The sequence below is a fragment of the Cladophialophora immunda genome (assembly GCF_000835495.1).
Source record: "Cladophialophora immunda strain CBS 83496 unplaced genomic scaffold supercont1.7, whole genome shotgun sequence".
NCBI classification, from domain to species: domain Eukaryota; kingdom Fungi; phylum Ascomycota; class Eurotiomycetes; order Chaetothyriales; family Herpotrichiellaceae; genus Cladophialophora; species Cladophialophora immunda.
In genome coordinates, this window is record NW_015622547.1 from 1643069 (window position 1) to 1668653 (window position 25585).

The window sequence follows — 25585 nt, forward strand, 5'->3', positions numbered from 1 at the left end:
TTCGCCCTGCCGGCGGAGGATAAGATGGAGGTGTATGTGACCAAGAACGAGAGCTTCAAGGGGTATGAAGACATTCATTATGGAGCGGTGGATCCGCAGACAAAAGGAGGTTAGGTTTTTCTCTTTCTTTCTTCGTTTTTCTTGCCAACACTTGTTGTTCACGGTTTGAGCACTTCCTTCCGTCCTTTTGCCCGAGAATATCCAGCCACCATGTGATACCATGCAATCATTGACTAACATTCATGCGTGCAGATATGAAGGAAGCCTTCAACTTCGGCTACGAGCCCGCAGCCGACTTCCAGACTCCTCTCTCCGAGCCATGGCCATTGTATGAGGGCCTAAAGGGTCCCAATGTCTGGCCTCGAAGCTTCTCTGAGCAATGGAAACGAGACTTATTTGCCTATTACGGCGAGGTGTTGAATTTGGGTCGACGGATGATCCGAGTCTTTGCCCTTGTGCTCGACCTCCCCGAAGATTATTTTGATGATCTCCTGACTCGACCGGGTGCCATCATGCGGCTGCTCAGATATCCTGCTTCAATACTCGACCCTGACCATCCCGGGATCGGGGCACACAGGGATTATGAATGTAGGTATTGGAGCGACGAAGATACATTTACTACCTGCTACCTGCTACCTGTTACCAGTTACCAACCAACACTAACCCTTGTTGCCTGTTGCAGGCTTTACGATTCTCTGTCAAGACCAGACCAATGGTCTACAGGTGCAGACCAAGAAAGGTGAATGGATCGAAGTGACTCCGATCCCTGGCACCTTTGTGGTAAACATTGGCGATTTCCTCTCTCGCTGGACCAACGATGTCTTTCGCTCAACCTTGCACCGAGTCTACAATGTCTCCGGCCGCGAGCGTTACTCTTTCCCGCTGTTCATCGGGCCAAACTACACCACCCAGATCCAGGCCATTCATACTTGTGTCAATGAAGACCGGCCTGCGAAACATGAGCCTTTTGTCGCTGGCGAGGTAAGCTATATCCCTTACTCAACCATACTGCCCCCCATGCGCGAAGAGAAGCTCTCTGAAAACTCAGACCCTAGAGCAAACAATACTCAGAGTTACTGACATGTTCTTTTTTTAAAATCTCTTCTAGTACATTGCCAACAGGCTCTACGGTGCGAAACGAAAGCATCTTCCCATTCCCCTCGAGAGTTCCGCGTGAGAGACCAGCTACTGGGTGACACCTTTGTGGAGGATAGGGGGGCCCGTATGGGTTAACAAATCAATTGCGTCCTCGCTTACAATGGCAGGTGCTCTGACGCTAAGGTCCATGACAGCGGGCTGGAGCCGTAGAAGAAGGGTTGAACTGTGAGGGCGACTCCAGAGCACTGTCGCCCCCATCGGATCTCATGCCGACCACAACTATTCTCTCAGATTGGGGTTTAGACGGAGATATAAGGGTGCGAATGTATTGTGCAATTGTAGTGCGTCCTGGTAGTAAGTATTAAGAAGAGGTTTGAAACTTTGGAGTTGTAGGTGAAGGTGCCAGCAATGTACAGTGCGCGCAGCAGTCGACAACACAAGTCAATAGATACTAAATCACAAGTCGGGTTTTGTCCCGTTGAGAAGTGTGGAAATGGTGGACCGGTCACTCGAAGCAAATACCGACAGAAGGTTTCACCTAAGGAGCAGAGTCTAGACCCTTTGTTGTGGAGTCGTTTGAGCGCGCCATAAGACCGTGCGGCAAGGTGTCAGCGGCCTCCGTGAAACACGTAACCTGGAGAGCGGAGGGCGGGGCGGAGGGCGGAGCGGAGCGGTCAAAGCGGGTGGCTCATCGCCAACGCCGTTTGGTCCACATTCGAGCGACCCGTCAGTGGGGGATACATATATGCCCTGGTCGAGCTCAAGTCTACTGACCTCGGTAGCAATTGACTAGCACATCAAGATGCCGAACACAGAGAATGGCACAACGAAAGACCATATCAATGGCTTCCTGTCCACGGCTGAATTTGGTGACCCCTACGATGTGATTGTGGTTGGTGGTGGTGCCGCGGGCATTGGTGCTGCGATCGGCGCAAAGCAGACGGCGCCACAGTCACGGGTCTTGATCATTGAGTCCGAGGCATGTCTCGGCGGCGCCGCTACTCACCGTGGAGTTCTCTCATACTGCGGACTTTACAGCGTGGGACCCGACCCTCGAAGGGCGGTAGGGCAAATATGGACGGAACTCCATGCAAGGCTGGTCTCAGAGGGAGCGGCGACTCCCCTTCCCGATAGAGTTGTCGCATATGTTCAGGCAAGACAGAAATTCTACATCCTCGAACTCGAAGCTGATCTTGGTTCCAGCATATCGATCCGGAGGGGCTCAAGCATGTCCTGGATGACATGGTCGCCTCATATGATATTGAAGTTTTACTACATTGTACCGTGGTGGGTGGTGAGAGAACCGATGGCAAGCTTGTCACGGTCGAGGTTCAAGAGCGAAGGGGGAGACGAACAATCTCAGGCAAGGCATTCGTGGACTGCTCAGGGGACGGAGATCTCGCCAGCCACGCCGGCGCGTCGACAAGGTACGGCAATCACGGCCACGTCAACATGGGTTCGTTGGCGACCCGGTTCGGTGGCCTCCAGAACGCCAATCCATCGTCTTCATTGTGGCGAGACGCCATTCAGAAGGCCAAAGCGGCGGATCCAACACTGAAAAAGACTATCCCACGTAACGTCGGGGTCTTGATTCAACTTCCTGGCTCCGGAGACATCTGCACATATATGGCGTCAGCGATTTATGATGCCAGAAATAGTGCTAGTATCTCGTCCGCTGAACGGCAGGGGCGAATGCAGGCCAAAACCTACCTCGACATTCTTCGCAAATTGCCCGGTCATGAGAAAATGTATCTCGTTTCCTCTGGACCGAATTTCGGCACACGCGAGTCTCGCCACATCAACTCGCGCTATCAGCTTACCGAGTCCGACATATTTGAAGGTCGCAGCTTTGGAGATACTGTCGCTCTCGGGGCTTGGTATACAGAATATCATGACGGAAGTAAAGAGGATTGGCCAATCATTTTTAGGGAGCCACCAGAAGGAGTATTCGACATTCCTTTACGCAGCTTGCAGAGTATTGACACCCCCAACCTATTCTGCGCCGGTCGCTGTGCCGATGGAGATCAGGCTGCAGCTAGTGCCATCCGGGTCATGGGGACTGCATTGGCGACTGGTCAAGCTGCAGGAACTGCTGCTGCCCTTACAGCGCAAACAGGCTGCGAGCCCAATTCACAGGACGTCAGGCTTTCGCTTTTGAAGCAAGGAGCGTTACTGGACCGTCACAATTTGGTCAAGGCGCCCTACGTGGAAGAACCCGAGGGTCTCAACATCACTCGTGAGGAGGCGCTAAACAGACATTGACCTGCTTATTACAAGGATCATAACTGAGCATTGAACATCGTTTCATCGATCTCAATGTCCCAACTCAGAGATCCGTGCATGGAGTAAGGCACGTTGTCAAAATTCCATTCGGAAAAGTCAGTTCCCGGGGCTGGGTCGAATGCCTGCCCTAGTGGTTCCGGTGGCAGTTGCGAGTATTCTTGATGGTCGGTGGTAAAGAAAGGGCGCGGCTCCGCTGGGCTCGATGGTCTCGAAATCCTTGAGTCGATATCACTTTCCATCTGGCCGCTATGTGTTGCCACGGGCACGGCAGGGTGGCCTAGACTGGAGGAAGATGCCGCACGAGGGCTTTACTTGGAGAGAGCCTTGGCTCTGAGACTCTTCAATCTTGGCCAGCGCCGGTCGCCTTCGGGAACCCGATCTTCCCATGTGTCGAAGAAGGTGTCGACAGCTCTCCAGGCTCGATCTAGGAGGTCAGGCAGCGGTGAAGTGGTGAGACTGTGTAGAAGGAAGGCAACAGCATCCCACTCAATGTACTTCTGGAAAAGCCAGATCCATCGTGAGTAATTGTCGTTTGTTCGCAACGTGCGGGCATATTCAATGATTTCAACGCTGCTTTGGGTGAGGTCGCGCAGTTGGGCATTAGAGAGCGGGACGGCGTTGTTGCAAGCCGGATGGTTGATGGTAAGCTTAACCTTAGCCAGGACAATTCGGATAGATGTAACAGTAAGGAGACAGATTGGGATTCTGTTGTCGCAGTATCTTAGATATCGGTGATCGAAATCCTTTAACAATGATTCGATAAAGTCATTCTTTTCCGAAAGTGAAAGGCTCGGATATTGGTTATCAGCCGTGAATTTTGGCGAAAAGACCAATTTTCGTGCAGCATAACTCCCCTCGAAGCGGATGAGACTGTATAGCATCTCGGTATGTCGTCGGAGGTTCGATGCCGGCTCCGTCATGTTTAAGTGTAGATCGGCGTCGTTCACATTAGCAGGAAACTTGGTGTCGAACATGTGCTCGCAGATAAAAGGATCCATGTCGTTTTCTTCGGCCGTTCTCACATCGAGAGTTGCAATACACCACCATAGTCTGCGGCGCATTTCTGCCCAGAACGAAGGTACCCCCAAGAAGACCGGGTCACGATGCAGCCCCAACTTCATGGCAAGTCGGATAAGTAATCCAGTCATGGACCATATGTAGGTTTTATCTAACGTCTGTCGAGCACAGGTGAGAAATATTGTTAAGGCCTGCAGTGTAGTTACGTCGGGTGTACTCATGAAGTTTGCTTTTTTGAGTGAGCGCTGCACTCCGTGCCTATAGCGGTCGAGCAGCGGCTGCCGTTCCTCTTGGAATAAAGCTTGGAGATAGGTTGAAGATTGTGTGCTTGTAATGGCAGCGTAGTAGATGGCGAACATAAGACTTTCGAATGCAGGGGGAATTTGAGTTGGATCTTGGCTGGCTTTGAGGATTTGTCGCTGGATCGTGGGAACGTGAAGGATTTTGAAGACTGGGTCGACGTTTTCCACAAATACCTGCCACAGGGCGAAAACATTGTTGCCTTCTGGGTGCAATTGGTGCAGGGCCTCTGATCTGGTCGTCGACTCAAACACAGGCGCTCGATGTTGCGTCGTGTGGTTGGTCACAGGTGGCGACATCTGGAACTCGTTGGATGGTGTCGCAGATTCATCCTGGTCGACATTGTCGAGGCCAGCCCAAAAACTGCTTGTAACGTATCTAGTATCTCCCTCCTCGCAGACGAGTCTGCCACTCCTCAGATCCGACCCTGGCGTCAGACTTGAGAGCGGCTCCGTGTCGTGGTTGACGGTGTCTGGAGGCTGTGCATGTTCAGATGGCCGTGGGCTGGAGTCGCGGTTCACTTTCGATTCCAGTCGGTGGAGTGAGGTCTCGATGGCTTTAAGTCTCAAGAGTAATATGTTTTCCGGCGCCCTTCTCCCTTCTTGGGGAGGAATCGGGTAAACGCATTGCAGACGAAGTTTGGTGCAATAGCTACAGGGCTGCGCTCTGTCGCACCTGATTTTCCGTCTTTTGCAAGCAAGACATGATCGAACTGGCCCGCCTCTCGGGGCTACATTGGGAGCGTCCATAGGAGGTATCAGGTAGGCTGCCTCGATCTCGCGCTCGTCCTTTTGCCACGAGGATCTGACGTCGCCCACAGAACCATGCAGTCTGTTGTGCAGATGTGATGTGAAGGGGACCTTGAGCTTGAGCTGAGTAGCCCTGTCTCGCAGGACTTGTCGAAAGCCAGTTTGTACGTTACAAGATGGCCGATACTAGCAGTCATTGAAGTGAGGAGGGGGTATGTGGACTTGAGGGACGTTTGACACAGAAATGACCGTGGCTCCACACCCTCGTCGCCTTCAAGACGCTAGCCTGCGTAATGCGGTTACCGCTCCATCCCATTGTCTACCTAGAGAAGTACCTTTTTGACCAGGCCACTGTTGGAAAGGGCGAGGGGGGGTAGCTACCGAGTACGAGGTACTGTGGATTGACCCGGGGGTTCCAGCTCTCTGGGGTCAATGGCACCATCGCACCGTGACAGCGGCACCGCGGAGGTCCCACGTCCGCTCTCCGCACCACCGCACCACCAACATTATCAAGCCACCTCGGGCTGGATGGGAGGCATCCAGCTAAAATTCGCTCAACGAGATGGACTGTGGTCTGTCTTCTGTCCAATGCCGCTTCAAGTCGCGAAGGCTCTGCGTCCCGGTGTACAAGGTCCCTCGCCTGAAAGAGCGGAGGGTGTGTGCCGAAGTCCGCGTCCACCAACCGCGCCTTATGCCTCAACTCAGCGAGCGGATTCCCAGAAAGCCAGGCATTCCCCAGTCAGTCTGGGGTTGGGAGTGAGATAAGAGCCCCGGGGAAAGAAGTGGCAGGATGTCCTGTGTATAACGTCGGCCGTGCTCGATCTAGAAGATTATAAATGAGAGGTCCCCCCCCCCCCCGACCCGGGCCCAGTGAAAACCTCGCTCTCACAAGACACGGACAGATTTCAGATCAGAGCGAGGCACACCAAATGGAAAAGTCACTAGACGTTCGCGCCGATGACGGATGGATCGAGGACAAAGGGGCTCGCGCCGTCAACGGTGACCACCCCGACGCCAACCTGACCCCCGAGGAGAGAGCGGAAAAGGTATGAAGTAGACACTCGGGTGACAGTTATACATCACGTTCAAAACCCTTGAGTGACCAGGTTTGACTGACGAGATTGGTGTATCCTTCAGGACCGTCAGCTACTCCGGAAGCTCGACCTTCGCTTGATTCCCTGGCTCTGTCTGATCTATCTTCTTTCCTTTCTCGACCGCACCAACATCGGCAATGCCAAAATCGCCGGCCTACAAGAGGACTTGCACATGAGCAATGGCCAGTGGAATGCTAGCTTGGCCATCTTCTTTGTGTCTTACTCGGTCTTCGAGCCCCTCTCAAACATCTTGCTCAAAAAGTTCCGACCAAGTATCTACATTCCCACCATGTAAGCCTGGCAGCTCAGCAGAGTAATCTCAGACTTACATTTCCATAGTATGGTCCTTTGGGGCATTTCTTGCATATGCCAGGGCCTGGTCAGCGACTTCTCTGGGCTGTCCGCAGTCCGATGGTTCTTGGGTCTCTTCGAGGCAGGCTTGTTCCCTGGTATGCAACCACCCCCCATTCTCACCAAGCTATAATGAGTGAACCGCTGCTAGGCTGCAATCTCTACCTCTCTTGCTGGTATCGAAGATCAGAAATCGGGGCTCGCTCGGCCATCTTCTTCAGCGCCGCCGCCATTGCCGGTTCATTCGGTGGCCTCCTTGCCTACGCCCTGAGCTTGATGCATGGCGTCGGCAACAAGCCTGGATGGGCTTGGATCTTCATCATCGAAGGCCTGCTCACGGTTTTCGTGGCCGCTGGATCGTACTGGCTCATCTACGACTTTCCGGATACGGCCACTTTTCTGTCGCCGGACGACCGCCTACGGGTCTATTACCGCCTGAAGGCAGATCAACAGTCCAGCGCCAAGCACGAAAGCTTCAAATGGGCCTACTTCTGGGCGAGCGTCAAGGACTGGAAAACATATACAACCGCCCTCATGGGCGGAGGGGGTGGCGCGGGCCTGTACGGCTTCAGCGTTTTTCTGCCTACGAGTAGGTGTCTGGTTTGCACCGCCCTCAGACTCCGTTTTTCTGATCATGGGCTTCAGTTCTGGCAGGACTCGGATACCGGTCCACAACGGCGCAACTACTGTCTATTCCACCGTACGCCGTAGCTGCGGTGTTGACGATCGCGGTAGGTTTCATTGGTGATCGAACCAAGCAGCGCGGGTTATGCGCCATTTGTATCGCACCTCTTGCCATCATTGGATACTGTGTACTCATCAGCGATGTGTCCGTTGGTGCGAAATACACGGCGACCTTTCTGGCGGCCATGGGAATCTACCCGGCCGTGCCTCTTTTGGCATCTTGGGCGGCCAACAACACAGAGGGAGTCTACAAACGTGGCATCACCATGGGACTGATGATGGGATGGTCAAACCTGCAGGGCGTTGTGACCAGCAACGTGTATAGAGGCAAGGACGCGCCTCGATTCATCCTCGGGCATTCCGTGGTGATTGGTTACCTGACCTTGGCATACTGGGGGGAGCAATCCTCCACCACCTGCTCCTGAGACACGAGAACCGGCTGCGTATGGCTGGTAAGAGGGACTACCTGATTGAAGGCAAGACGCCAGCAGAGATACAGATGCTGGGCGACAAGAGGTAAGGCCCCCAAGACTCTGTCTGTCTATGGTTCTCTGACGAAGAGTGCAAAAAGGCCTGATTTCCTGTACACTCCGTGACACCGGACACTCCAGACATACTTTGGCGACAAGGAAAGCACAATCAAGGCATTCCGAAATCTGTGGTTTGACACGGGAGACCTGGTAAAGGTTGACGATCGTGGGAATGTCTTCTTCGTAGGGCGCATCAAGGATGTGATCCGCCGGCGGGCCATCAACGCATCGGAGATCGAGGAAGAGTTTCTCAAGCACCCAGAGGTAGGCACGGCAGCTGCATTCGCGATCCCGTCAGGCTTGGGCACGGGAACGGAAGAAGACGTCGGAGTCACGGTCGAACGGCGCCCAGGGGTTAGTAACTCAAAAACCACGGAGAGGGATCTCTGGGAGTGGGCCAGAGGCAATATGGCGCGATTTCAGATCCCCAGTGTCATTGAGATCGTGCCGGAGATCAAGAAGGCAACCAACTGGGAAGGTCGAAAAGCGAGCACTAACGGTGGAAGGGGGCCAGAAGTTTGACAGTAGGACAGCCGTGTCGTGGGTTAAAATTCTCCATGTTGTCTCCTCCGATAATCCGTCCTATCCTGATAAGTCAGAGCAATAAACGGCAAGGCGGCGGGCACTGTAGGTGTATTCGTGATGTTGTTGCCTGGAGAGACAAAGATTTGGTAATATCATGGTCTCGTTGAAGAGAGATCTACTTTCTTCGTTCCCGCGCGTCGGAATGCGGAATGTGGTTATGGCCAGCGCCAACCGAGCCGGGTCGTCTATCCATTCCTTTTCTCCTTACTCCGACCAGGCTGCTCACACAACGAAGAGTGTTGGGCTCTTGTGGAGAGTAGCGTGTCTCGACGGAATAGCAAGCCTCCGAAGGGGTTTCCCGCGTGCCCGTAAATGGACATGTTTGTGACTATGGAGACCTGCTCCTGCAATGTAGTCGGAAGACTGTGGGTGAGCGAAGCGTAAATCGTGAAATCTCAAGCGTTCGACGTCGATTCGGCCGCCTCCTGCCGCTCGCCTTTCTGCGAATTCTGCACCGTCGTGTCGGGGGATTGCCGCTGGTATTGCATGGTTGTTCGCTTGGGGTATGTTTGAAGCCCAGCAGGGCGACCGATGATCTTGCCAGGCTGAGTTTGGCTGCGCAAGTGATGCTCTTCGATTTCATCCTTCATGCCACTGGTCATACCACTGGTGATACAGCAACGGCACATCCAGCTTAAGGGAAAGCCGTTGTCATTCACATACTGGGAGGCTGTGTAACTGTGTGTCTGCTTCATGGTGAGAGGAAGTTCGAGGGATTAGAAATTCTGCCCAGTGGAGGAGGATGGGTGGTGAGTTTGGGACACTTGTCTGGGAGTCAGTTATTAATGCACGAGAGGTTGTCTCACAAAAAAACCGAATGAGGGGGGCGCATTGGGGCGGTAGGAGGCTGAATCCTGGGGCAGTGTTACAGCTCCGAGGACCGAGCCGAGGGGGTGAGACACAGGCGACTTATCGTTCGGGCTCACCCGTGTCGCCTTAGCTTGCGTGCGTGGTGAGCATAGGGCGGCATCACCCTAGTCTCGAAGGAGGGTGGGCTCGCCGTCGATTGACCTCCTCTTAATAAAGCCCTACGTGTCTACCAACAGACATGATGGTTGTCTTGATTACCTCGGGCATCAAGCTTCAATGCATTTATGGGAGTGACCAAGTCAGTCAGATCACAACGTAAGTCCAATTCCCCTAAACCTCGCAACCAACTGCCTGGCCTGGCGCAGTACGTCTTACAAGCTGTTCAGCTATGACTCTGCAGCACGAGAGATGTTGCAGAGGCCAGTCCATATCAGCTCATTTTCGGAGGATGTCAAGAAGCATCAAGAAGACGCCTCTCCGCAGAACACCAAAGACAGCTTTTTGAATGGCAGAGAAGACGTTGCTGATGCGACAGCGGTTCAAGCGAGGCCATCAAAGACACTGAAGACGGAACATCATAGACCGTCTCCGATTAGGTCGCGTGAGTATCAAGATGCCGTCTTCGGAATTTCCAGCTGCGAAAGCTTACTGGAATGGGCAATCTTCGAGCCCTTCAGAGGATTGGGGACTGTCAAGTCATTCGTGTTACCATCGCAGCAAGCAACAGCGGCGGGCGACCAAACAAACGACGGAGACAGGAATTGGCAAGTCCATGAGGACCATTTCGTCCCGCCCTGTCAACGATTTATGAAGATTGTTCTTCATCCGACCCTTCCCGTGCTGAATGGCTCCGAGATCGACATCTTGTTGCAAGCGTATAATGGAACGGCGAGCCATGAATAAAGAGCAGGTGCCTTTTTCAACTGCACTTACTGCGTACTATACCTGCAGATTGCGGGAAGGATGCGTGACTACTTCGCCCTCCTCTGAAGCTTGACAGGCGACGCACTCAGGAAGCATATCCAAAGTCTGGATTAGCAATGTCTTTTTTAGCTCCTCGAGAGAATTCTGTGCGGCACGTACTACCGTGTTTTTGAAATGTCCTTTGTTAATGTAATGCCTATCTTTGTTCGAACGTATATATAATATATATATATATATATATATAATGCATGCACTTGTCGATCACAACGTCCGCTGCTCCAAGACCATATACCCGCATATACCTCGATATATACGACATTCCCAGAGAATGACCATTCCATCATTAATTAGTCTAATGTATCAAGCCCCAACAGGGGCTATTTTTGGTTCGGGTCAGTAAAAATTGAGCAGACCAACGCTCCTTTCTTTCTCACTACCTCCCATCCCTGGCCCAGAAGCTGGGCACCACGCCGAAAAGGCTCACCAATGCCAACCACCACCACGCCCAGCCGACAACCCCCTTCTCCAGCCCCTGGCCGTACCAGTGGCCCGCGACAATGGGCCCAATGGTCCTGAACGCACTGGACGTCGCAGCGCCCATGCCGTGGATGGTGCCCAGCATCGCGGGGCTGGGACTGGAGTTGTTGATCAGCAGGACCGAGCCGGGGATCGCAAAGGTTCGCGCGGCGACCTGGAGCACCACGACGATGACGATGCCGATCCAGAGCAGGAACGGGTGAGAGATGAGCAGCGACAAGTACGGTGCCAGGGCGTAGGCGACGGGGAACACGAAGAGGGACCAGCGCGTGGAGCGCAGGAGGCCGAATCGTGCATTGATGCTCGGATACAGGGTCAATTGTAGGATGATCCCGACAAAGCCCAGAATCGACATGGCCAGACCGATCGTGGGGAGACTAAATTGCAGCCCACCCGTGAAGACGAAAGGCAGGTGGATGGTGGCCTTCTCTTCGTCGGTGGCTCGGGCGGAGGAAAGGAAGATGGTCCACAGGGAGGCGAAGCCACCCATCTGGAAATCCATAATGGCGACGGTTGCCAGCACCAGGAGGACGTTGGAAGTGATGGCGTGGTAGAACGGAGGGGCGGATTTGGGAGGCTCGGACGGCCTGGGAGGTGCCTTTGACGAGGTTGCCGCGGGATTGCTGCTGTCGCCTTCCTTGGGCGGCAGTGTCTCCAGGGGCGTGCTCGAGGGCATGTTTTCGTCGTCCACCGTATCTGGCCCAGCCGCCGCGTCTGCTTGTCCCAGCTGGCTGTATCCGAAGCGCTGGAAGACCATGGTGCGGATGCGGTAGGTGATGTTTTCGGCGAGCTCGATGCCTCGGTCTCGGTTGTATTTACGGGAACCCAGCGTTTCTCGCAGACCCATCCAAACGAGCAGTGCGTCGACGAAGAGCACGAGCGCGCAAAACAGATTGGGCGCCGCGTACGGGAACGTCGTCAGCCATGAGACTCCATGGGCTCCGCCAAAGGTCGAGTTTTCGCCAAAAAGACCAGGGTAGTTGTGTACCGGGTCGGAGAGCATGCCGCCAAACAGCGGGCCAAAAATGTTGGCAATGTTCCATGCCAGAGGCAGTAGCAGGAATGTCCTTGAATGGTATTTTTTCTCGGTACTCTCTGCCAATGCGGTCCTTGCTCCTCCCACTGTTGCGTTGATGGCACCCCCCAGACATCTCCAGACCACGGCCGCCGCGAAACTTCTTGAGAATGCCACGCCGATACAGCTCAACCCTTGTCCCGTCAGCCCGATCAGAAGCACAGTCTTTCTCCCAAACGACGGAGAATCAGCCACCCGCCCCCATAGGATGCCTGTAAACACCTGGGCGGCTGTGAAAACACCCTGCAACACGCCGGCCTCGAAAGATATCTGGCTGTCCGGCGCCGAGGGCGAGAATGACTTGAGTTGATAAAACATATACGCCTGCAGGGCGGCCTGTTGGAAGAAATCAACCACCCGCACGGAGCATATTATAAAGAGTTGGAATTTGTTCGGTATCGAGGCCCATGATGGGGGTGGCGGAGGCTTGCCCGGTCGGGTCTCGACGTCGTGCCGCATGATTGACGAGGGTCTATGGGTATGGGTATGGGTATGTGTATGTGTATGTGGATGCGTATATGCGTCACCGGAGTATGTTCTTGTAAATTTTCATATATGCCAGCATGATACGCTCGATCGAACGGTGTACGTCTCCAATGCGGAGGGGTGTCGTCGACTTTCGTAGGATGTCTCGCTAAAGGTCGTGACGAGGGCGCAGCCGGCGTTGTTGGCTGTACGAGTCAGCAACAGTGCTTTTTGGCGGGATACAAGCGACAGTCAAGTGCTCGTATGAAATCTCTGCGGTATGTGCAGAACCCAGCAGGCCCTATGTCGAAAGAGAGGGCTGGATATGGCAGTATCGGTACCGTGACCAGGCCAGAAGAGAGATCTGATAAAGGATATCCGAAGTCGGGGAAGCAGACACGAGAAAGGGCCTGTTGGCGCTGGGAGCGAAAGGTTTGCAAGACGTCAACCCACAGTAGCGGGAGGTTTTCTTGGTACTACGCACATTGCCTAGTCGGTACATAGTGCCCGGATGGCGGACGCATCAGCACCGTTTGGCTTGCGCAGGCCTAGTTCCTCCCTAGAAGGAGATACGAGCAGCGGCACTAGGCCTGCAAGACGCCCCCCCTTTCGCCCCGTAGCATCGGCATGGGCTCAACCGAGCCAAGCCTGACAAGCGTTTTGTTCGTCAGTCGGACCCGGGAGTCGGGCCCCCAACCCAGTTGCGGGAAGGAGTGGCATGGGGCCTATTAGTAGTCGCCTGGGCACTTGGCTGGCACTGGTCACCCACTTACGGCAGCTGCAGCATACCTACCATTGGCGTTTTCCTTTAGGCGAGGTGGCTCTGACTCGCTCCAACCCTGCAAAGTAGTTTCGCCTGTAAAATGCTGGGGCGCCTCTGCTCGTATGTATGTAACCTGTCAGGGATTCGGATCAGCGTCCAGAGGAATCACAAGGAATCACAGCGGCTCATAGTGCGGAGGGGCGACCGGGGGAGATGCCAGGACTCAACTCGTACAGGTTGATTGCAACTCTTCGATCCACGTAAAGTAGAGAGATCAAGAAGGGGAGAACGAGGGCAAGAGCCAGAGAGCCAGAGAGAGTGTGGGAGCACGAGTAAGGGCGTTTCGGCCATGGGCATATCAGATCCCACTTCTAGTGCTTCGCAATCATATTCCAAGATTACCAGCAAGCTGTCATTCCAGCCCAATACTAATGAACCACTACCCAAGGTGACCTACAACCAGGGTCAAGGCCCTTCCCTTCATTTCTGATGTATTCGCCGGTCGCCTTTTGTCCCCCCTTTCGGTGATTTCCTTTTTCCTCCCTTTCTTAGCCCCCAGGGAAGCGAGCCTCGTTTGATGGGAAGGCTGAGGACAAGCATTTCACTATACCAGTCCTTGTCCCCTAGAGCTTACACGTGGAAATTTTCTTCGTCTTCCCCCGGCAGCTGCATGGGAAATATCTCGAGCAGATCCAATGCTGCATCTGGCACGGGTTAATTGCGGTGCCCGGCAGCCCATGGACCTACAGTATTGTACTGCCCCAGCTTGCCGTATGGGTGGTGGGACACGATGCAAGTCTCCGCGCAAAGCAAGGTGTGTAACCACCCTCCCACCCGCCTTCTGCCCGTCGTCAAACAAGCCGGGTGTCTCCTCGTGGCCTGCAGGTACTCGTTGCATATGTGTCCTTCCCAACCAGCTCTTCCCTGTCCGGCTGGATCCCTGCGACAGGCGGCATCTCGGTTGTGGCACCCTAATCTTGATACACGGTTTGGGTTTTCGCTGCTTGCTTGCTTGCTGGCTGGATGGCTGGCTGGCCTGCCTCCTATTATGTAGGCACTCATTGCATGGAGGAGGGTCAGCCATGTGGCCACTCTGCAAATCTGTTCCTTTCCATCCAAAGAAGCCCTATCAGCCAGTTCATCCGTGCTAAAACTTGGATGGTGGGCTTGAACAACCAGGGCCAGCACGGCTAATCGGCATGATCTCGTCCCCACCGTGGCCTCCCCGGGGGCAAATCCAATGTAATATACTCGGTGAAATGGGCTTGTAAAGACAACAAGCTATTACTAGGACTTGCTTTCTCTCCCGTTCTTTTCTCGGATCGTGATAGCTGCCACAAGCTTCGCTTAAAGGCCTTGTTCGACAGAAAATGCTGTCCCGCCACCGGAAATGTGAAGTTAACAACACCCCCATAGCCATTGCATTCCCAGGTGGTGTTGGAGACAAGACGCCTCTCGTCAACTCGCATCTCTTTTTGACACAAAAGAGCAGACTCTTCAAGGTCAGCCATTGAATACCGGGCCTTGGATTTTCTTCTCTGGAGCCTCACGTTGCTCTCTCTTCCTTCCCGGATCGCCGGTAAAGATGGTGGCTGCAAGCGGTTGCAGTAGTGCAAAGTCTGTAAGCGGGCTGCCCGGAAGCTGGTGATTGGAAACAGAGGACAAGAAGAGAGTGTCGACACGCGACAGGAAATTTTCGAGCTTGTCGAGATGATTCTTTGGGGGGGGGGGGGGGGGGTTGATAAAAAATACTCGTATTAATCGTTCGTGACATCATTCATTACCTCTACTCGCAAGAAAAGGAAGATGCTACATAGATATTCCTGTGGCCATGCCCGATGAAGCGACACAAGAACATCCTTTTCGCAAAAATGCTCATGACATGACATCTAAATCCCGATAATTCAGCAGGTTTAGGGGCTCTAATGCAATGCGCCGGAAAATGTCAAGACGGGTCTGTAATCATGGGCGTCCGGTCGCCGTCCTGCTCTTCCAGCGACAGAGCCTTGTAGCCAGCACCGGCGCCGACCTCCCTCCCTCCTTTTCTCTTCACCGCTCGGTAGACGTTGTGGGCCAGGACATGGACCGGCCGCGAGACGAAGTTCCTCGTCGCCAGCACGATGATCAGGATGATGAAGACGGCGAGCCCAGCGAACGTGCCCCCGTAGATTTCGGCGTTCTTGATCCTCTCGGCCCGCTGCCGGTCGGCTTCCAGTTTCTCCTGCTCTTGCTTGAGCTTGTCCCCGTTGTCCTTGTCCTGCTTTGCTGCCTGCTCTTTCTTCCGCTGTTCGGGCGAGGGCATGAAGCGGCAGGCAACGTCGTCGCAGTACTCCCGCAGTTGCTCGTTGGGGATGAAGGTCGACTGGACGGCGGACGCCCCCAACACCTGGCCATCCTTGTCCAGGGCTTCGGCGTACGAGTACGTATACGTCCCGTCGTGCCTGGAGATGGTTTCGAACCCGTTCTTGGGCACGGTCGAGATTTCCTCCCACGGGCCCTGCTTGGATTCTCCGCCGTAGAACCGCCACGACTTGACTTCCGTGGCGCCATTCCACGAGGCATAGATCATCATTTCTCGGCCGTCCTTGGAGTACGTCCACAGGGCAGGCTTCGTCAGCGGCATGCCCACCCAGTTGTCGAATTTGTGGACTCGATAGTTCATGGTGTTTGTCCACGCAAGCGCCCCGTAGAAGATAATCTCGTACGTGTCCGGGGCGTACTCGGTCCAGAAGGCATCGTTGCCCCAGCCCATGACGATGCCTCCGTTGGGGAGAATTTGCATGTTGCCCTGGGATTTGGAGATGTGCGCGTGGCCGTCGACGAACGGTGGGTCGAGATTCAAGAGACACGTCGCTACTTTCGTCCGGTGGTCCACCACAATGATCTGGCCCGTCGAATGCGGCTGGGTCTGGTTGAAGCCGTTAGTGCCATTGTCGAACAGGGAGAGCACGGTGTGCGTTTCGTTGTCGGAAATGAATCGGGCGTCATGCTGGGAAGAGAACTGGAAGCCCTCGAGTGCGTAATCCGATTTCGCTCCGTTCAGACGCCAGATGACGTGGCCATCGACTCCTGAAACCTTATACACCGCAGAGGTGTGGCGCGCCGAGATCAGGTAGTCGCCGTCCTTGTTTTTGTCGATGGAGTTGATGTGGAAGTAGTCCCAGGGACTGTCGGGGTGTTCAGCAGTTCCGCTGATCTCGGTGGTACTCGGTCCAACCCAACTCTCGCTGGGGTGGACATGGTCCAGGCTGTGCCATTCGAACAGAACTTCCCCCGTGTCGACGTCGACCTCCTGGAACGCTCCTTGCTGGATGTAACCAAGACCATCGCACAGATTCCAGGGACACATGTCGTAAACGCTGCGGAGGTACTGGGTCATGAGCGCTTGTTTCCCGTCATTGATAATCCTGAATTCGTGCATGTCGGAAGAGGCCTGGTAGCTGCCCGGCTCAATGGATTTGACGATGCGATAGTGTTTGTCCATGATGAGGCCGTGGCCGTGGCCCCAACCGAGCATTTGCACTCCCTGATAGAAGCATAGATGGATCTCGCCTTTGTACATGCATGTCTGGGGCGCGTGAGAGACACCGGGTCCAGCGCTGCCAAAGCCCGAATATATCAGGTTCTCGTGGGAGATTAGCAGGCCAGACTACTTCTTCAAAAGATGGCACTAGACTTACAGCATCGTTGTCGTATATATGGACGCCTTCCTGGGCTGCTTGGTACGGGGCGACAAAGTAGTAGCCCGGCGCGAGTTTCTCTGCCTGTCTTCGAAAGACGCTGAGAATGGGCGCAAACAAATCAGGCCTCTATTATTATGCGACATTTGGTCAATCCGGTGCGTCCGAGCAAAGCGAAGCAGTATTTGCAAAAGGGGTGTTGCTTACCGATCGAAAAATGGAGATGGGTTGAGTCTTGTTGTCGGCGGCTATTCTCCAGGCGAACAGGCATATTAGCCAGCACTGCAAGGATAGCGAGAGCCTCATCGCATCAGCCTTTTGCCGGTCTCGGTTCAGCAAAGAACCAAGAAACCAGCAACGAATGTCTTGTGCGAGGTCAAGAAATCAACCTCCCAAAAGCAGAATCCCCGAGAGAATCGAAAAAAAGGCTGACCCCCTCAAAGTAAAAGCCTGGAACACCCGCTTATCCAGATCTGCACGGGGCGCGAGCACCGGAAGTCGCTGCCAACTTGCCAAGAGGCACGCGATTCTCTTCTGGTCCAGCAAATATCCGACGTGGCGGAGAGGATCCGAGTTTCAGCTTTCAGGCTTCCCCCGTATCTGACGCTGAGGCGGTTGGACACCCCAAAAGGGTTGGAATATAGCAATTTCGGGCGGTGGGAGGCCCCTTCGTACAGGTTGCTCGGTACCAAGTCCAATGCCTGATTCGAAAAAATGACACGAGGACAAGAACAAGGTAGTGATATGGGAAAGTCGTTAGCCACCGGCCCTGTGGGTACGGCCCTTATGTGGTTCCTTTGAGCTCCCGGCCCCCAGCCAGAGCAAACGCCTACTCATACCTTGTACACCTGAATTGAAATGACAAGGTGAGCAAGTCCACAGAACTTTTAGCCACTGTGCCGAGACACTAGTTCAAGCCTTGAACGGGGGGTGATGGTGTGAAGTAATAGTACTTGTAGTTAGTCCGTTGGCCACTAAGCGGAACCCCCGCCTGACCTCTGTACCAACCAGTTTATGTCAATGATAGGAAGGCAGGTGCTGATCTTTGGGATTATCTAGCGGCACGGTTGCAATGTATCAAGTGGGTTAAGCTCAATGCTCGAGCTCGAACCCCGGCTAGCTCCCATCTTATCAAAGATCATATCATCATATCTAAAGTGTCTTTTTTTCTCTCTCTAGGTGAAGCACGAGAGGTGAGAAGCATTGTCAGACTGCATCTTGTATGGAGTATATCGGTGACACCGTGGTAGATTTGTTCTCTAGATGTACCGATAGACCTAAATGAGGTAGCTCCTCTGTCTCCCCCGTCTAAAGTACTCGTGTTCAATAGTCCCAATCAAGAGTCGGAGAACGACCGGTAGCTATGATAAAGCTTGATATCTTGTACTGCTCGATACTACCTGACGTCGGCAGGAGCCGACGACCTCTATCAGTACATACTACCTCAGAATGTGTCCAAAACTCCCCTACCACTTTTTTGGTCCAAACCCATTGCCAAAGCCATTATGTCTAGAAGAGAACAATTGCGCCAGCGCCCATAGCAAAGATTAGAACAAGTAATTACACACAAAACCCGCCAAAACACCCAGGCTATGTACAAATCTTGCCCTGCATGTGCGTTGGACAGAGTCTCCTCGTAGTGGTTGAATCAGGAAGCTGCCGTCCAGAGTGGGGTGTTCTGCGCAAACTTGGGCAGGTAGTGGGTGTAAGCAAACGTCGCCGACAGAGCAGTGGCGACCACGGGAACTCCCACCACCAGGGCTCGGAAGATAACGTTCATCATCTGCTTGCGGTTTTGTGTTCTGCATCGTTGCACAAAGTTCTCCGCGTCATTGGATCTTGGGAATGGCTTATCGGGAATGGGCTCGCCGAGATACTCGCACAGAGGTCGCCAGCCAGAACTGACGCGGTACTCGAGCAGCTTCCCCGGTGGCACCAATTCTCGGATCTCCTTATAATAGTCGTGGAACCTCTGCTTCCCCTGGTTCTCGAAGTCGTCGTAAAAGAAGTACTTCCAGAATTTGCGCAGCATCGGGTGGTACAGGCCGGCGGCCCAGTCAAAATTGGCAACGGCCTTAAGTTCAGGGTCATTGGCGCGCCAATTGACCGTCTTCATGACCGAGTTATGCCACGAGTCCACGTCTCTCGTTGTGATAATGACTTTGGCGTCAGGGTACGCCTCGATCAGTTCTTTGGCAAACGCCACTGCAGGCCAGTCGCAGACTGCCTGGCAGTGGCCGAAGAGTGCATCCCACTCTTCACGGCCAAACTTTCCTTTGCCCTCGAACTTTGCAGCAAAGGCGTCCATCCAGCAGAGACAATCAGGCGGATTTTCAACACTAGCGGACATCATGTGGTAGGTGTCTGTGTAACCCAGCTCTTTCAGGGCGGCTCTTAACGAGGCTGTACCCGTCCTCCCCAGGCCGAGTGCCAGCACTCTCATCGGTACGATTCTTTTGCATTGCCGGCGATCGATGTCGGTTTGGTATGGGGTGAATATGTCGGTGGCAGGCTTGGGAGTATATGGAATTCCTGATGCCATTGCGGAAGGTGGTTTAACGAAAGATGAGGGTTGTTCCGAGAGACTATGTGCGTGAAGTCAATGGCGCGGAGACACTGGACGGACGAGCACAAGCTTGCGCAATGGAGCTCAGTATTCGGCCAGCACCAAAGATATAATGATAGCAGACAAGGCTAGGTAGGTGTTCTGATCGTTGGACCGGTGTTGGAAAAAGAACGGAGGGTGGAGGAAAAGATATGATTGCACAGAGGAAACAAATCTTGGGAGGCTCTTATTCAGAGGGGCCGAAGTTCGCAGCCCTGGTAAGGCCTATCAGTATCCCAACGGAGACGCAACACGGGCCTTCGATCTTAGCCTATTGGGGAGGTGCGTTCGGAAAGAGACACGAGAGAGAGAGGAAAAGGTTGAAGAGCGACCGGGGAAACATGTAACGGGCACCTCCTTTTTTTGCCCGCAAAACCTGAAGATAGGAGGATTCAGCCGGGGAGGGGAGGGGGCAATTTGCCTGCCGGTCATTTCACTGTTTGGCGAACGAAGTATCAATCGAATCTCTCAAACGAGTATCCCATGCAACCCAGTTTCTGGACAATCTTTGGCCTTCTGGGAATTGGGGCGATCAAAGGTGTGCCAGGTGCCAGGATGGGCGCCGTGCGGTGGGCCGCCCACGCCGCCACAAGCCAGGGTGGAGGATGGGTGGATGATGCAGGTATTACCGCACGGCCAATCAAACGGCCCTGTTCAAATGACCAGCGGACTCTGCCAAGAACGCCACTTACGACGCCTCCTCGCCAAAAGATATTGGGGCGGACTTGCGTCTCGGGCGGGTGAGCCAGTCAGACCGCGCCATGGCCAAAAGGAGGTGGAGCTGGTTGGCACCCGAGTCAGACGGAGTGCGTTTGCCAAGACCGGCTGGACCCAGAAACGCGTCCAAGCAGCAGCGAGGAACGTGGGAGGGCGGGAACGGGGGGGAGGTGGAGAGGAGTATTCGTCACGAAGATGCACTTTTGCAGCAGGGTACACGCAGACACGGGGCAAACACAGCTCAAACACTGTAGAGAGGGGAGGGAAGATTGCCACGGGTACCTGGCCAGCTGGTCTCGCAGCATGTGCTCTAGTTCCCGCGACGACAGGGACATATCGCTTCACGGGATTGAATGTAGTGGTGTGGCTCTTTTTTTTTCTCGCATGGCCAAGCGAGTCCTGGTAAGTGTAGCGACAGACTCGGCGTGGCAGCTGTCCTCAATGTCTGGTACATGTACTATGACGACTTGGATGGTTACTTAGCTCCGGGTACACGGGCCAAGGAGAGGCGTTGGCCAACTTTGATTTTGGCGGAAAAGAGAGAACGACTTTTGACGCCGATATCCGGACGCTTGAAGATTGGTTAGTTACCAAATAGCGACGGATTGAGATCAATAGAGAGATTATGAAGGCAGCCAAATCGGGTGTTCCATTTGCCTCGGAACACCTTCTTGATAAGGACGGCTTGGCACATCCAAGCTGCTAAGAAGAATTACAGCGAGGATGCCAGTAGGTAGAAAGAGGAGTGATACATCCACCATTTGAACCCCCTCTGTTCTTGTCACAGATACCTATCGACCTTGGGAAGTGGTCAGCTGTCAAAGGAAAATGCAGACAGAGAGACATCGACATCAACGTTCCGTGACTGCTCCGGAATCCGGAGTGCCCCTTGAAACACAGTCCGACATTTACCGAAGCCAAACCCCCTCATAGAGAACACCAGACTGGAAATCCAGGTAGCCTGACGAGTCCAGAGGAGTCCATCTTGTAGGAGGTTACTGTGAAGCTAGAACCATATGCAGCTACATGGGCTCGCAACGTGTCTCACATCTGTTCTACCGGCAGGCCATCACCGACAAACCCCCCCCCCCCCCCCGGGGTGCGTGGACAGGACAGTACCGGACACCAATCTCCACCAATCAACCAAACATGCAAATTGCGACACCCCTTCGGTTTATGTGAAGTACAGGATCGCCTGGACGAATATGCCTGTAAGAGATCGCTATGCACCTCATACAGAAAGATCGACAGGGGTGCTTGACATCGAACGGCGGGTCGTGTCTGATATGGGAGACCTTGGCAGTTGACAAGCAGACGCATATACACATTTGGATATCGGACACCTCGTACACTGCACACGCATGGAGAAGGATGAGTCTGATTTCAGGCACTGCTGCCGAATAAAGACCAATCGGGCGTCGCTGCATGCGATTGCGTTCCTGGATCGACGTTTTCGCCGCTGACTTCTGACAACAGTACATGTCTGCAGCATTCACAAGGACCGGAAGTCGTCGTGTGAGCAGTGATTAATCTCCGTATTCATCTCACTAGAAACCCTGACCCCCATCCTTTACGGGCAAGGAGGCATCTCTCAGCTTGCATATCGCCCAGAGCTGACTCCTATCCTTTGCCATACCCCGCAGTTTGCGAGGTACCAGTATTCAACTCTAACTCGTATGGTCAGCCACGTGTCACAAGCACATCTCAAGATAGCCCAAGGCAGCAGCCAGCGGCGTACTAGCTACCTGTGTACCTGGGCCCTGGGATGGATCCGGTTTAGCGATAAGCACTATTCGATCTGCTGTGGCATGAACTTTGGCATCAGGAGCCCCTTTGGGGTAGCAGCCTGCCTTGCAGAGTTAAGTTCGTCTAGAACTAGCCCAGAGCCGCTTCCTTCCCCTGGGCCGGATCGAGACGGAAAGGTAAAAATTTAGAGCCAGGCAAAAGAAGACAACATGTAAGAAGGGCCACGGGAATAATTGTGGATGAGAGCAGGTATGTTACCTAAGGAGGAATCAGCGAGACTAAGCGCGTGGACCAGGTTGGTCAGATTTGGCAAAACTACCCAGGCTCTTCTTGGAAGAGGAGACGATGTCGCGCCATAAACCCGGTAAGCCAACAAAGATGGAGAGAAAGAAAAGAACCACACCAGACTCTGGCTCTTCGTCGTATGGACTTCCACCGATTGAACACTACGCTACTCTCTGGCCAGCTTAGCCTACATACCGCGTATACCTCGTCCACGCCTCATCGCTCTCCAAGCCGTCAATATCCGCTTTGAACAGACACGCCCCGAGAGCCATATCTCCCTCCTTATCCTTTGGCATAACGTAGGACAGATCAGGCAGTTCGTCCAACTTGGCGCGCCGCACAAAATCGGGCTTCCCACCCAGAAGCGGGCCAAAGTCACAGCTTTCGGCGAGATCCAGCTGCGCCCACGACGAGATGAAGATGTCCTTGGCCAGCTTTTTCCGCGCCCCATAGAAGATTGTCTTTTTGTCTTCGGTGTTGGAGATCAGGGTTGCCAGGCTGCGGACGTAATGGTCGTCGACTTGCTGCAGAGACTGGCGGATATCGTTTGCCACCGTGGAGAGCGGTGACTCGGCAACCGTACGGGCAGCGGGCCATTCCGTGTAGGAGAGCCCAACAAGGTGGCCCAGGTAACCCTTGGGTACGGGAGGGTTCAGTCTTGCTCTTCCGTCCGCGGCCCTGAGACAGTGGATTGCTTCGTCTGGCGAGACTCGACCGGCGGCGATGCGCACGACGGTAAGGCGTTGGGTGTAGAAAGCAGTGATGGCGTCGTTGGTAGAGACCTGCTTCGTCGAACCCGATGTGGCAAGCCTCTTGAGTTCGACGACCTTGTCTCGAGGAAAGCGCCAGTAGACCCAGCGAGCGGCCTGGGTCGGTTGCTCCTTTGCAGGCGGTGCGGGAACCGGACTGGCGGCTGGAATCTGGCTGGAAGGCGCCCGCATCTCATCATGAGTAAGTGCCGTTTCCCCTTCCTTTAACAACGGCACGATGCCGTCGGCATCCTGGTTTCCAGCTGCTACAAGCTGCGGATCAAAGTCCTCGCCCCTCATTGCTGTCGCGAATTGTCTGATCAGAACACCCTGCCCATTCATGTCGAGCGCGTTGTGCATGGAGGCGAAGCAGAGCAACAATCCGCCGCGAACGAAATTCGCCTGGACGATGAATACAGGCTGCTCCACCGACTGGTCATACACATAGCCCATCCCCCTCATGGGGCAAATGACACTCCCATCGAGCATCGAGAACGGCGCGTGGGCTCGAACGATCTCGTCATATGATGGACACAGCCGAGTGCAATCTTTGGGTCGGACCGGTGATTTCCCATCCGAATGTGGAGCGTATGGCACAATCCTGTATATCCCTGAGCTCGTGGCTGATCGTCCTTCGTTGATCACTTTGCCGGTGAGAAACGGGTAGGCGTCCAGGAGTCTGAGCGCGGCTTGGTCGAGGGCCTTGGTGACCGTCTCTGGTGTCGAGCCGGCTGCTGTACGAAACCCGAGCACTACTATGGTGTAGGTGTCCCAGCACAATTGTCCAAATATGCCCGGCTGGCGCATGTTGTTGGCTGTCATTTTCGTTGATCCTAGTCGGCAGGGTGTGATGTTTAGGTCAGACCAACAACTTGCACGCCGTCCTGTTGGATTGGCAAAGGAGCAGGAGGAGTTATCTATATAGAGCACTCTTCCAGGGTCGGCCTCCTGAGGAATATCCAAGGCTCTTTCTTCACTTGCATTTGATGCTGTTGCAAAAGGGCCAACAGCATCGAGTATGCTAGCTCGTCCAATAAACCTTTTCGTCGTATATTCGCTTTGCCGCCTATGCCCGTCTATCCTCTAGCACCACCGGCCCGGATGACATATCGGGCGTGTTATTGGCCACGCTCCTCTACTCAGCAGGGGCCTTACGTATGACGCGGCATGCAGCTTGAACATCACGGGCAAGGATAAGCTGTGTCAGGCCGGCGATGAGGGCCTGACATGCAAAGCCATAATTAGCGCGCACATCCCTTCTCTCTGTTAGGACTGTTGTGAGGGGGGGAGGTGTGACAATCGTCCCAAAAAGTGTAAATTTTGTGGGGAGTAAATAATCCGCATGGCTAAACTATACGGACGTGTAACTGAATGATCTTGACCACGGGCACTGCCACCGGCTACCGAACTGTTGACGAACCCACTCCGCACCCCAAATCCCATTGCAACACCAATATCCATACCCCGGTTGTAGACTGCTTTTCCCGTCTCTGGTCAAGCCCGATCAATAAAGGCGAAAATCACTAATGTTGGGGCTTGCCGATTGGCCGGTGGGTTCGCCTGGTACCACTGGCGCTGATTGCGTGCTGATGGCATGTCCTGGTCGTCCTCAAAGCACTTCTAGGGAGAAACGTTAAAAAGTTGAGTCAGATATCCCCCGAGCAGATCACTTGGATGCTTTTGCCTTTCGGGCATATTTATCATGGATGGCATCTTTGCTGACCTTTCCCCGTTCCTGTTCTGCCGTGAGATACCTGATGGGGAGCGAGGGTTTGCGGTGTTCTAGAACATTTGCAACGAGAGATTCGTCTGGGTCTCGCCGTTGTGTCAAAAGGGAACTGCGCCACCGGATTCTCGCCGATCTCGCGTCAGAATCGGGTTTCGACAACTTTGATCGACAACAACCTTCATGCGCACATCCGTGAATGCGTCCCCGGCGAGACCCTTTCACCAGAACAGCAACGCCGTTAATAAAGACAGGCGCCAAACAGCGCAAGGTCATCTTCGCCGTCGCTAAAATTTGCGTGCAGACGACCTCAGAACAACGCTTGAGAGCAGGGCTACAAGGAGGGTTCTTCTGAGGTGCCGGCCTCCAACGGGCAGCTCAAAGGCCACAACGGACGCGGACTTGGTTGCAAGCTCACGGCTAGGCCTTACAGTATCGATGGAAATGCAGAAATCACAAGGACAATGTTATTCTACCGTCCATTACCAGGTGGGAAGTCTCTTGGGGAGATCAGAATAGGACAAGTATTGAGATTGTCGGACCAACTTTTCTCCGATGCAAGGCTACCAACCCCTTTCTGCCCAACAATAGGGTCTCTCCCATACCGTTTCACCAAGCTTCCTCCTCGCACGTCTTTTCATCACTTACACTTACTGAATAACGGCCTTTAAATTCCCTTCTCTGCCTTACTTACGAGACTGCGTGACACCCTCGTGTACCACTAGATTCTCAACCCTCGATTGTCCAGGACCTAGATCAAGTTGCCACCCCGGCCACATTCGACAATCCAGCCAGCATCAAACGATGATCAT

At 54.0% G+C, this 25585-nt stretch overlaps 7 protein-coding genes across 7 annotated transcripts; 2 read left to right on the plus strand and 5 right to left on the minus strand.

Annotated features, from left to right (window-relative positions):
• Nucleotides 1–3689: 3689 nt before the first annotated feature.
• Nucleotides 3690–5889, minus strand: PV07_11322 (uncharacterized protein; the record flags this gene model as incomplete). The annotated part of the gene is made up of 2 exons (XM_016398750.1): nt 3690–5570; nt 5836–5889. 2 exons carry the CDS (start codon nt 5887–5889, stop codon nt 3690–3692), a joined length of 1935 nt encoding a protein of 644 aa, XP_016243312.1.
• Nucleotides 5890–6376: 487 nt separating this feature from the next.
• Nucleotides 6377–8758, plus strand: PV07_11323 (uncharacterized protein; the record flags this gene model as incomplete). Its single annotated transcript, XM_016398751.1, has 6 exons — nt 6377–6493; nt 6585–6832; nt 6881–6990; nt 7044–7481; nt 7538–8092; nt 8148–8758. The coding sequence occupies 5 exons, from the start codon at nt 6377–6379 to the stop codon at nt 7999–8001; spliced, it is 1377 nt and encodes a 458-aa protein (XP_016243313.1). The 3' UTR covers nt 8002–8092; nt 8148–8758.
• On the minus strand, nt 8412–9489 carry PV07_11324 (uncharacterized protein). Its single transcript, XM_016398752.1, has one exon. The coding sequence runs from the start codon at nt 9384–9386 to the stop codon at nt 9087–9089; it is 300 nt and encodes a 99-aa protein (XP_016243314.1). The 5' UTR covers nt 9387–9489; the 3' UTR covers nt 8412–9086.
• Nucleotides 9490–9742: 253 nt separating this feature from the next.
• PV07_11325 (uncharacterized protein) lies at nt 9743–10637 on the plus strand (the record flags this gene model as incomplete). The annotated part of the gene is made up of 2 exons (XM_016398753.1): nt 9743–9816; nt 9888–10637. The coding sequence occupies 2 exons, from the start codon at nt 9743–9745 to the stop codon at nt 10402–10404; spliced, it is 591 nt and encodes a 196-aa protein (XP_016243315.1). The 3' UTR covers nt 10405–10637.
• PV07_11326 (uncharacterized protein) lies at nt 10605–12919 on the minus strand. The gene has a single exon (XM_016398754.1). The coding sequence runs from the start codon at nt 12494–12496 to the stop codon at nt 10859–10861; it is 1638 nt and encodes a 545-aa protein (XP_016243316.1). The 5' UTR covers nt 12497–12919; the 3' UTR covers nt 10605–10858.
• Nucleotides 12920–15003: 2084 nt separating this feature from the next.
• On the minus strand, nt 15004–17675 carry PV07_11327 (uncharacterized protein). The gene is made up of 3 exons (XM_016398755.1): nt 17153–17675; nt 16946–17074; nt 15004–16890 (listed from the first exon to the last, which is right to left on the minus strand). Exons 1-3 carry the CDS (start codon nt 17249–17251, stop codon nt 15211–15213), a joined length of 1908 nt encoding a protein of 635 aa, XP_016243317.1. The 5' UTR covers nt 17252–17675; the 3' UTR covers nt 15004–15210.
• A 516-nt stretch (nt 17676–18191) lies between these two features.
• Nucleotides 18192–20033, minus strand: PV07_11328 (uncharacterized protein). Its single transcript, XM_016398756.1, has one exon. It carries the CDS (start codon nt 19485–19487, stop codon nt 18594–18596), a length of 894 nt encoding a protein of 297 aa, XP_016243318.1. The 5' UTR covers nt 19488–20033; the 3' UTR covers nt 18192–18593.
• Between the last annotated feature and the right edge of the window lie 5552 nt (nt 20034–25585).